Source organism: Leopardus geoffroyi, chromosome B3 (genome assembly GCF_018350155.1).
Source record: "Leopardus geoffroyi isolate Oge1 chromosome B3, O.geoffroyi_Oge1_pat1.0, whole genome shotgun sequence".
Classification (NCBI taxonomy): Eukaryota; Metazoa; Chordata; class Mammalia; order Carnivora; family Felidae; genus Leopardus; species Leopardus geoffroyi.
Genome location: NC_059337.1, coordinates 98,491,410 through 98,503,827, shown reverse-complemented (window position 1 = coordinate 98,503,827; position 12,418 = coordinate 98,491,410). Strand labels below are relative to the sequence as shown.

The 12,418-nt window shown below is 36.6% G+C and overlaps 1 protein-coding gene across 3 annotated transcripts in view; it reads right to left on the bottom strand.

The window, feature by feature from the left end:
- The window catches only part of ATL1 (atlastin GTPase 1), a 71,404-nt gene that overhangs the window by 31,476 nt on the left and 27,510 nt on the right, over nucleotides 1–12,418 (bottom strand). For all 3 annotated transcript variants that reach the window (XM_045450943.1, XM_045450944.1, XM_045450945.1), the window contains exons 2-5: nucleotides 5,033–5,280; nucleotides 2,641–2,775; nucleotides 2,095–2,199; nucleotides 42–92 (exon numbers count right to left, since the gene is read on the bottom strand). In XM_045450943.1, coding sequence (XP_045306899.1) covers nucleotides 42–92; nucleotides 2,095–2,199; nucleotides 2,641–2,775; nucleotides 5,033–5,280 — 539 coding nt within the window. The remainder of the gene's footprint in view (nucleotides 1–41; nucleotides 93–2,094; nucleotides 2,200–2,640; nucleotides 2,776–5,032; nucleotides 5,281–12,418) is intronic.

Below are 12,418 nucleotides of genomic sequence, written 5' to 3'. Positions count from 1 at the left end.
CATTACCAGATATATATAAAAAAGAGCATACATATTGTTACCTGGAGGTGCTGAAGATCATCCTCCTGGACATTCTGGGATAAGTTATATACCTTGATTAAGAAATAAAGTCAAAATGAAACAATAATTGGCATCCTTCGAAGTACTATGTCATTCTTTATTTTTATAAATATCAATTTTCACAAAATCAAACTTTCTTATATGTATTCTTTTTTTTAAGTGTATTTATTTATTTCGAGAGTGAGCAGGCACAAGTTGGGGAGGGGAAGAGAGCGGAGGGAGGGAGGGAGGGAGGGAGAGAGAGAGAGAGAGAGAGAAAGAGAGAATCCCAAGCAGGACCCACACTGTCAGCACAGAGCCTGATGTGGGGCTCGAACTCATGAGCAGAGAAATCATGACCTGAGCCAAAGTCGGACGCTTAACCAACTGAGCCACCCAGGTGCCCCTACATGTATTCTCATGTGATGGTATTTATAAGACCTTGAGAGAGGAGTAAAGAAAGCCTGAGAAACAATAAACCATGTACAATGATCATAAAATTGTTCCAGAAATACAACAGCCACCTGCTCTGGAAACAGAATATTAAAATTATTTATGAAACTGATTTAACGATTAGTCAATAAAAAATCATTCTTACAAGCATATCAAAATAATAACAATCTAGATCTGAGTAAGTCATACATGAAATTTTGTCTTGAAAAATTATGTTGACTTTCTCACAATTGATTAATTTAGTTAAGTCTCTGGAAAGTTCTATCACATTGAAGTTAGGTTCTGAGTATCAGGCTCATATCCCTATACATATACATAACCACTTCATGAACAGACCACAGTACTAAGATGACATTCTACCTTTTTTTTTTCTTTTGAGGAGTAATTTCAAAAAACAGTGAAGGAAGCTTCTATGTTTATGTATTGACACAAAGAGAATGCTTTGTGCACTTATTTAAATAAGAGATTGTTCCTCAGATGATAAAAAGGTCATTACTAAGGACTTAAGATTTTTCAGTGAAAATATTCAATGTCTTCAGGTAAAACAGAAATATAGGTAATAAAGAATTATGTTTTAATTGGTTTGTACAAGTGGTCTTATACTGCTGATTATGAAAAAATTAGACATTAAGTCCATATTTCACAGGCTCATTAATTTAAGAAGTCTATTTTTAAAAGCTAATCAATCACAGGTTATAATCATGGCTTCCACTTTAAAGCTTTTTGTAGAAAATATTCAGTCTTCCTTCTATCCACCCTCTCACTGTCCTAACCACACATGATACCCTGGTTGCTGGCTCACGAGCCTCTTTCTCTGCTCACTTGTAATTCAGCCTTGACTTGTTCATCCCAACCACTCTGCCTTCCCTACCTTTTTAAACTATCTTACCTTTCTTTTAACTGTTTTCTTGGCTACTACTATTTCTTGCTGTTTCTAATAAATAGAAAATATCTAAAAGTTAATGTAAAACCTTTCATGCTATGTGTTCTATGGTTATAGTAAAACTCTCCAGAGACTTTCCAAGACGATCTGTAAAGCTTACATTAACCTCAAAAACAATACTTAATAAGAGACAAAGAAAAAAAGGAAAGGAAGATAAAAAAATTTTTGTGAGACATTTATTTTCCTAAGTGTTAATTAAGTGTTTTTAACAGCTGGGAAAGCGTATAAATGCTTTTACCCTTAGCAATGTTTCTACACGCTATGAAAACAAAACAAAACAAAAAAAAACCCCATTTATAAATCTTGGTTCAGTAAATGTAACTTATAATGGGTAGTTCCAATATATCTATCTGCATACATTATAAGACAATATTATTAAGTTTATTGTAGGCTTTAAACATAAAAAATTATCAGTGAAATAATGCAAACTTTTCTGGCTATTGGCAGCTTGAAAACTGATCAGAAATTAGATTACAATAACCAAACCAATTCTACTCATAGAAATCATAAGAACTGGGATGCTAATTGAGCCAAATAACATATTTAGCATTTCTGTTGTTGGTCTCACTACCACACGTATGATAGTAGGAATGTAGGAATACACATATTTATAATTTTTAAAGTAACAGCCATCGAAATGGATTTATTTTATTCCATACCTGTATCGAGCTGATCATTGTGCTAAGTGCAAATACCGTGGCCGAATCTCTCAGAGTTGACTGACTATCAAAGGTTCCCTGAGTATCCATCAATAGCACTGCAACCTACAGACAAGTAGATAACATATTATCGGTATTTTATAGAACATATGTAGAATTAGGGCTACTACAAAGTTAACACTATGAGAACTATAGCAACCCATTATCAATGAATACTTAACAGGTAATTTTTTTATATATGCCATGAATGCCACAGAAAATGAAAATATTAATTAGCTGAGTACTATAATGATTGATTTTCACTGGTAATCCAAGCTAACAGAAACAGCACTGAAACAACAGACAGCTGTTAGCTTGCTGATCTGCTGTTCTATCGTTCCTATGATTTTATCACCTTGATCAACAGAAAGGGAAACAAGGAATCCCTTTTGAACTTCATGTCGAATGGTCAAAATTAGTTTTCAAAAGATCATTTTCAAGGATCCTGAACAGTGGTAACTGTTGCCAATTGAAAACTCAATTTTCTTTACAAAGTTTGCATCTTACCTTCTTGCCATCAGGTTTATTGATGAGGAAGACTTCACTCCATATTTGGATTCCTGTGGTCTCTCGTTCAGACCCACCTCTCCATGAGAAACCAGTCAATGGTTCATTGTAATCTCCAACCCAATCGACTGATTCCTGCAAATTAAGAAAGTCTGTGATATGGAAGTGGACGGTGGTATACTTTCTTCCCTGCATCCATTCTGGCGGGTATCTCTCTCCAACTGCCGTCAAAAGGAGATGTATTCACATCTACTGTACTGATACAATTACTTTCTTTGTTATCTGAAACATTATAACAGAGGAGCAACCATGTGCTACATTTTATTCTAGGTCCTGGGAACAGGAAGATATCATTCCAGACCAGAGGAAGCTTACAGCCTAATAGAAAGACAGACCTGTCAAGAAACCATTATGATGCAATATATGCATGCCAAAATGGAGGTGCGTATTACGCAAAGATAGAAGCATAGGAAAAGAAATAACTAACAGTTGGTCAGGTAGGACTTAATAGGAGAGGTGGTGCTTGTGCTAAAACTTGAAGGATGTTTGGGAATTTTTCCAGAGGAGCAAACTTGGGGAGGGCATTCTGGAAGCAAAGAAATAAAGATAAGAGAGAACATAATATGTCAGGATATACACAATAATACATACATACAAATGCTTTGGTATTGGAAGAGGAGGGTGTGAATAGCAAGAGGAGAGGCACCTAGTAGTAGATGCAGAAAAACAAAAACAAAAACACAACAGATCAGTTACACTTTAATCTGGCAAGTGCCATTTAACACAAGCAACATGACAAGTGTTACTGAGCATTTGATTTTAATGTTTATTTCACAGTTAAAACTATGAATATGCCTAAAACTGTATAATCCCACAGTATGGAAACTAATATGGATACTAATTTTGTTCACTTAATTTGCCCAGCTGTGTTAAGTAGCATATTAATGGTGATATGCTAGAAACAGAGAGTTCTGTCTGGTTTCAAAGCATGAAGTATTTTGGTAGTTCTATTCTTGATTTGTTTGAACTGAAGCTAGAGATAGAAGATATTAAAGTTAACTTTACAAAATTGATCAAAAATACCCTAACTATAAAAGATCAATCCAAAATGAATAGTTATGGTATAAATACATGATACAAAGTTTCTTTGGGTAGTGTGTCTATTCTGCCTCAACATCCATATTTGCAGCAGAAATGGCTATGGGTAAAGAGTACAAAAAACTACTTGTACGTTGTCCATTCCCAATCTTCGGTTTTCTGACTCTGATTTCTCATTTATCCTTCTGCTTTTGGTTTATCCTAGGTCCCTTATAGTCTCATTTCTGTGCCACACTGCTGTCTCAAATGTTATAACACTGTTGGTTGTCTCTGGGGATGGGTAAGATGAGAACCGAGTGGGAAAAGATAAGAGAGAACTTTCTGGGGTAACAGCAAGATATAGTTGATAGTATTTGGGGTCACTCAGGCATATGCATTTTCCAAAAAAAAAAAAATAATTAGCAAATGTACACCTACAATTTGTACATGTAAGTGTATCTGATTTTACAACAAAAGATAAAATCTACTGAAATATATGATGATGATGTATATTGAAATATTTATGAGGAAGTGCAACCAATGTCAGCAATTTACTATGACATGAATAAAAAAATAAGATGCAGTGACAGATGTAAAGAGGGAAGAGTATCTGGAGACACATGTGATGAAGCAAGAATATTAACGGTAAAATCTAGGTAGTTTGATATGTAGGTGTTCACCATAAAATTCTTTTAACTTTGCTGCCTGCTCGAAAAATGTCATCATAAATGCAGGAGGGAATATGATTATAATATAAAAGTTATGATAAAAATTATTTGACACACTTTACACACTCTAAAGTGTAAAGTTTATAATCATATCACTATGCTGTGTTTCTTTCTAAAAAAAATTAAAAAAATAAGTTATGTCCTAAGGGAAATGTTGCAAAGTGGCTTCAGACAAAAGTGGCCTATGGAGTTTGGTGCCCAAAGCACTGAAGTCAGAATGGTTGTACCACAGCATTAGCAAACTAGTTCATATTAAGGTATATGATAATGCAAGCAGAAATACTTAACACTACTAAATAAACACACAAAGTGACAAAAGCACGGAAACAAGAAGACATTTTAAAACACTCCTTTTGTTTTAGTTTAATTATTTATTTTGAGAGAGAGCACGCAAGTGTGTGCATAGTGGGGAAGGGGCAGAGAGAGAGAGAGGGAGAGAGAACCCCAGGCAGGCTGCACACTGTTAGTGCAGAGCCCGACATGGGGCTTGATCCCATGAACCATGAGATCGTGACCCGAGCTGAAATCAAGAATTGGACACTTACCCAACTGAGCCACCCAGGTGCCCCTTAGAATACTTAACGTACCTGGTTGTACATGTATCTCAACATGAAGTCCATCAGGAATGATTTTCCTTTCCTAAATGCTCCAGCAACAGACACAGCAACAACCTCCTTGTCCCTGACAGCCTCTGAGAGAAGGATCCGATTAAGTGCAGTTTCATCTAACTCAAAGGAATGGTCATCTTTGACAATGAGGACTTGGACTGGCCCTGCCTTTTTCACTGGCTCCTCCTCTTCTGAGCTCCATTCATATGTCTTTTCTGAAAACCCACCTGTTGAATAAAACAGCAATTTACTCGGCTAAGCATCTCAAAATACCAAGAAATGTAAGGTACCTCTCAATTCTCAAATATCTGAAACAGGGGCACAGTGGAATTAGAAATGCCTGTTTTAATGACATACATTAATGTCATTCACATCATGTTCCAGAAAGACATATCTGGTCTTTCTGATCATGTGGCCAAATCAAACAGAATTTCATTCTCAAGAATGCTCTAAGTCAGGGCAGAAAACTCTGTTTGCAGAATGAGAAAGAAATTCAAAGCAAAGGATTCTACTTTTGGAGCACAGGAATAAAAGGACTTTAGTTCATACTTTCTTCATCTCCTAGAAATAGGTTTAGTTATTCACATAAAGCATCCTTGCAACACTTTTTAAAGCTGAACATACAAAAGAGGAAATGCATACAGGGACTCAGAATCACGTATTTTTGAAACTGGAATAAAGTTCTAAAGCATCTAGTTCTAAAGCTCCTTTCAATACATTCATGCCATCTACAAAATCCCAGATTCTTAAATGTCTAAAATTATACTTCAGAGCAATGGAATTACAGACAACCTTCAAATCCATAGCGAAGGAGTCTAGACACAATTTGATTTAAAAAAAAAAAGAAAAATTTGAAATTTATCTGGTGTGGAGATCTTATACAAAAGCTGTGTAACCCCGGGAAATTACTAAACTTCTCAGTTCTTCATCTGTAAAATATAAACTACTAATAGTACCCATTAATAGGGTTGTTGTAAAGATTAAGGGAACTACTATACATCAAGTGCTGAGAACAGTGCTTGGCACATAGTAAACTCCAAAAGATTACCTATCATCATCATCATCCCCACCACTATCCAGGGGTTATAGACTGAACTAAGTATTCCTGGAAGAAGTTTCTGCCTAGTTTCCAGAAGTGTGTGTGTGTGTGTGTGTGTGTGTGTGTGTGTGTGTGTGTGTGTTTTCAGAGTTTTCAAATATCTGATAATTATATAAAGAACTGATACAACTCAAAAGCAAAAAAAAGAAAAAACACCCAATCCAATTAAAAAATAGAAGATCCAAACAGACCCTTTTCTACAGAAGACACACAAATGGCCAACAGACACATGAAAAGATGCTCAACATCATAATCATCAAAAAATGCAAATTAAAACCAAATAGATACCACCTCACACCTGTTAGAATGGCTATTTTCAAAAAGATAAGCAACAAGTGCTAGCTAGGACACAGAGAAAAAGGAATCTGTGTGCACTGTTAGCGAAAATGTAAATTGGTGAAACTACTATAGAAAACAGTATGGAAAAATTAAAACTATATGATCTAGCAATTCAATTTCTGAGTATTCATCTGAAGACAATGACAAGACTAATTAAAAAGCATATATATGTTCATTATAGCATTATTTACAATAGCCAAAATATGGCAACAACCTAAGAATAACCTAAGTGTCCAATGATGAATGAAGGGATAAAGAAATTATACTGTGTCTGTGAGTGTACGTATGTATATATGTATGTGTGCATACACATACATGTTCAGACACACACACCCATACACAATGGACTATTACTCAACCATAAAAAACAATGAAATCTTAGCATCTGTGACAACACAGATGGACCTCAAGGGCACTGCGTTAGGTGAAATAAGTCAGACATCTAAAGACAAATATTGTATGGTGTCTCTTATATGTGGAATTAAAAAAAAAACAAGCTTATAGGTACAGAGAACAGATTGGCGGTTGCCAGAAATGGGGGGTTGAGGGTGGGAGAAATGGGTGAAGAGGGTCAAAGGGTAAAAGCAAAAATATAGCCAAAGAAGTCTTGTTCTCTTGTCAAGTCTTTTTGAAACTCTAGTGCTTAGTTTCTTCATATGTAACATGGAAAAAAAAAGTTTTTTATTTAATTTTCAGAAATGTCAGTTTTGACATAGGTCAGCTTTTAGAATTAATCCTTAATATGCAAGAATTTTGGAACCCTAGACCGTGGCATTTGTGGTATATTACAAAACAGCTTCAATGTGTCAAGTGACACGTTCTTAAATCTACTGCCTTCGTAATGTAACTGCAATGTCTCCCCACTTTGACTCTGGGGTCAGCCATGTGATGTGCTTTATCAGACATGAGACAGCAGAGGCTTGGAAAACCACTTGTGTTTTTCCGTTTTGCTCTTTCACTTCTCCCATTCACCATGAGAATATTCCCAGACTAGTCTGCTACAGAATGAGAGACACTTGGAGCAGAGGCAAACTGCCCAGTCCCAACCAACCCCACAGCAAACCAACCCCAAGCCACATGGGGCAGCTCAGCCAAGATTAACAGTTGTCTACCAACCATTTCAACATGTGTGATCAATAAATGCTTATTGTTCTATGCCCCTGAGGTTTTGTGGTTGTTTATTATGCAGCATAACAGGCAATAAACTACTGATAAAGTCTACAACCCTTTCCTTTAGAAAGGAGGTACACTGTAGTGGTTAAAAATAGAGGCCCTGGCACCAGACTGTGGGATTTGAATAAAGGCTTCCCCATTGTTTAGCTGAATAACCTTAAGCAAGTTGTTTGACCTCTCTGTGCCTGCCTCATAAGGTTGCTGTGAATTAATATATTCATGTAACACACTTAGAACAGTGGCTGGTACATAACAAATGCTATTAGTATTAGTATAGATTTAGGAAACTAAAGCGAAAGATGTAACTAACCTTGCCCAAGAAAAGGATATGGAATTTCTGTATCAGGCAATCTACCATGGATGCTTTCTTGTGTTACTATTGTTTTAACATTCCAGCAAGGTATTTATTATTATCTGTACTTTTGACATGAGGAAACTAAGAACTGGGTTAAGTAACTTTTCCAAGAGAGTGCCCATTAGTAAGCAATAGATCCACGTTCACAGGGTTAGTAACTGTCAACCTGAGATTAGATCCCAGGTATCTAAACTCTCATCCCAGGCCTTTCTACTATAACATTCTGCCTCTTTAGTGGAAATCAAATAACTCTTGGACACCACATAAATGGGCTCATTTGTTTTGTATCAAAAGAACAGAAAGCCAAGACATATACCAATTAATTCTTCACATCAGATATATGACCTAACCTCAAACCAACCCTCAATAATGTTAATTTTGAACCAACTGGGCTCTTAAACAACTTTTCATTTAAATCTTTAAAAATACATTTAAAAGACATCCTCCATTATGTCTGCAGGCACACCTTGGAGATATTGCAGATTCAGTTCCAGAACACCACAATAAAGCAAGTCATATAAAAGTTATATTTACACAACACTGTAGTCTATTAAGTGTACAGCAGCATTATGTCTAAAAAAGTACATATGTATATACTTTAAAACTATTGCTAAAAAGTGTTAACCATTATCTGAGCTTTCAGCAAGTTGTAATCTTTGTGCTGGTGGAGGGTCCTGCCTCGATGCTGATGGCTACTGACTAATCAGGTCGCTGAAGTCTGGGGTGACTGTGCCAATTTCTTAAAATAGGACAACAATAAAGTTTGCTGCACTGGGTTTCTCTGTAGCATGTAATGCCGTCTGATAGCATTTTACACATACAGAACTTCTTTCAAAATTGGAGTTAATCCTCTCAAACCCTGCTGCTGCTTTATCATCGAAGTCTGTCATAGTCTAAACCTTCTGTTGTCATTTCCCCAATCTTCACAGCATCATCGCCAGGAGTAGATTCCATCTCAAGAACTACTTTCTTTGCTCATATATAAGAAGCAACTCCTCATCCATTCAAGTTTTATCCTGAGATCACAGCAGTTCAGTCCCACCTGCAGGCTCCACTTCTAATTCTAGTTCTCTCGCTGTTTCCGTCACCTCTGCAGTTACTTCCTCTACTGAAGTCTTGAACCTCTTTAAGTCATCAAACTCAAAAGTCTGAAATATTGCAATAATTACCAAAATGTGACACAGAGACACAAAGTGAGCAAATGCTGTTGGAAAAATGGTGCCTACAGACTTGCTCATCGCAGGGTTGTCACAAACCTTCAATTTGTAAAAATGCAGTATCTGCGAAGTGCAATAAAACGAAGTGCGATAAAAAGAGAATACCTATACTTAGTAAGAAGTCTGATAACTAGAGAAAAACAAGCCAATTTTACCTTTTGGTGTTATTTTATTTTATTTTTTTAATTTTTTTTCAACGTTTATTTATTTTTGGGACAGAGAGAGAGCATGAACGGGGGAGGGTCAGAGAGAGAGGGAGACACAGAATCGGAAACAGGCTCCAGGCTCTGAGCCATCAGGCCAGAGCCCGACGCGGGGCTCGAACTCACGGACCGCGAGATCGTGACCTGGCTGAAGTCGGACGCTTAACCGACTGCGCCACCCAGGCGCCCCATTTTGGTGTTATTTTAAATGAATCTTCAGATTACATATATACATATATATGTTTATAAATAATTGTATCACCTTGATAACTGTATCTCTCTTTATATTATATTGTTCATCTATAAGATAGTATTACTGAAATATTGCAAGTCTAACATATAATTTTAGTTTTTCATTATTGGAGACAGATATATACCAATACTTCCTGAACAATAGTACAAAGCATCTGGAGACAACAGGACCACTGCCTATAGCCATGAATCAGAGCTGTTCTCTCAGCAAAGTGAAGAAAAATTGATTTTATATCCAAAGGATGACAGTTTACATATTGCCTTATCTCAGATGTTGGAGTCAGTCTTTGTTTAAATCCCAGCGTCACAACGTACACATATATGAAGCTGTAGAAATTATTTAACCCCCAATGGCTCACTATCAGCTATCTGAAAAACACGATTGAGAATAGTGCTTATATCAGAAAGGTTTTATGACAATTAAATAATGTTCATTAAATGAAGGCCAAAGAGACAAATGGTATGTGCTTTATAATGACCTCTACTAAAAGTATTATTAATAGCACTATTATTAATATGACTTCTATTAATACTATCAGTTATTATTATCTATTCATATTTGATTCCAGTACTACCTGCCAACCTTATTTCAGCCTCAGAACACAGGCCCTTTTTTGAGGATATCAAATATACATTTTCTTTGACGAAGCTCCTTGCCTATCACATGAGTACACAACTGATGTGACTTGAGGATGCTGGATAAACAATATTTTGTATGGAAAAACATCTTCAGAGCTGAAAACTATCTCACAACTTTCTACAGACTGAAATAATTCTCTAAGATTGTTTGCATCAAACTACATATATATAAGAGGTACTCTGAATGGAATTTCTGGGTTGTAATTTTTTTAAAATTGCATCAAAGATGCAATCTGTTAAAGTGGTTGTACCAAATTTTCACTCCTCACCCACTCCTAAAAGCTTCTTAGAGACCCTATTCATCCATATCCTTTCCAACACTTGGTTTTGTCTGACTTCTTAATTTTTGTCAGTTGCATAGGAATAAAATGAGTGAGTGGTATCTCATTATGGTTTTCATACACATTTCTCTAAACACTGATAAGGTGAACACATGCCTTTTGTTCATTTTTCTATTAGGTTTGTCTTCTCCTCAATTTACAGTGGTTCTTTATATACTTTGAATGCTAGTCCTTTGTTAGCTACATGTATGGCAAAACTCTCCTAATTTAGACCTTGCCTTTTCACTTTCCTTAAGCTGTTATTGGTGAAAAGAAATTCTTAATGTAACAGATTTTATTCATAATTTATTTTATGATTAGCACTTTGTCATGTTTAAGAAATTATTCCTTATACAAAATATAAAGACATCATATACATTCCTCCATTTTATAAAAATATATTTTTTAATGTTTATTTTATTTTTGAGAGAGAGAGTACAAGTCGGGGAGGGGCAGAGAGAAAGAGGGAGACACAATCTGAAGCAGCTCCAGGCTCCTCACTGTCAGCAGAGCCCGACGTGGGGCTTGAACCCATTAACCGTGAGATCATGGCCTGAGCCAAAGCTGGACACTTAACCGACTGAGCCACCCAGGCGCCTGTACATTCCTCTAGTTTTTAAGTTTTGCTTTTGATATTTAAGTAAGTTCTCAACCCACAAGGAGTTGCTATTGTGTAAGCTGTGAGATAGAAAACCAATTTGATTTTTTCCATATGAGTAACAAAATTTTCAGAACTCTATCAAAGCCTCCTCTCCTCATGCAGTCTACCATGTGATCTTTGTCATAAATAAGAGTTACACATATATGCATGTTGTATATATATGCATAAATATATATATGTATATATTTATATACATACACACACACTTTGTTTCTGATCTCTCAGTTCTGATTCATTCAACAATTTGTATCAGCACCAACAGTATACTATCTTAATCAAAAAAGCTTTATAAAAGTCATATATAGGGGGCGCCTGAGTGGCTCAGTCGGTTAAGCGTCCGACTTCAGCTCAGGTCACAATCTCGCGGTTCGTGAGTTCGAGCCCCGCGTCCGGCTCTGGGCTGATGGCTCAGAGCCTGGAGCCTACCTCCGATTCTGTGTCTCCCTCTCTCTCTGCCCCTCCCCTGTTCATGCTCTGTCTCTCTCTGTCCCAAAAATAAATAAACGTTAAAAAAAATTTTTTTTAAGTCATATATAGTACGACCATATTCCTTTTTTTTTTTTTTTTGATGTTTACCTAATTTGAGGGGGGGGGGGAGGGGCAGAGAGAGAGACGGAGATACAGAATTTCAAGCAGGCTCCATGCTGTCAGCATGGGAGCCCAATGTGGGCTTAGTCTCACGACCATGAGATCATGACCTGAGCCAAAATCAAGAGTCAGTCGCCTAACCAACTGAACTACCCAGGCACCCCAGCCATATTCTTTTAAAAACAATTTTTTTTAATGTTTACTTATTTTTGACAGAGAGAGACAGAATGCGAGTGGGGGAGGGGCAGGGAGAGGGGGAGACACAGAATCCAAAGCTAGATCCAGGTTCTGAGCTGTGGGCACAGAGCCGGATGTGGGGGCTCAAACTCACAAACCGTGAGATCATGACTTGAGTCGCAATCGAACACTTAACTGACTGAGCCACCCAGGTGCCCCTTTATTCTTCTAATTATTATCAGTCTTAGCTATTTTGACCCTTTCCATATAAATATTAGAATCAAAGTGTTAGCTGAATTTTTTGAAGTTACATTAAATTTATGGATCAATTTGAAAGGACTC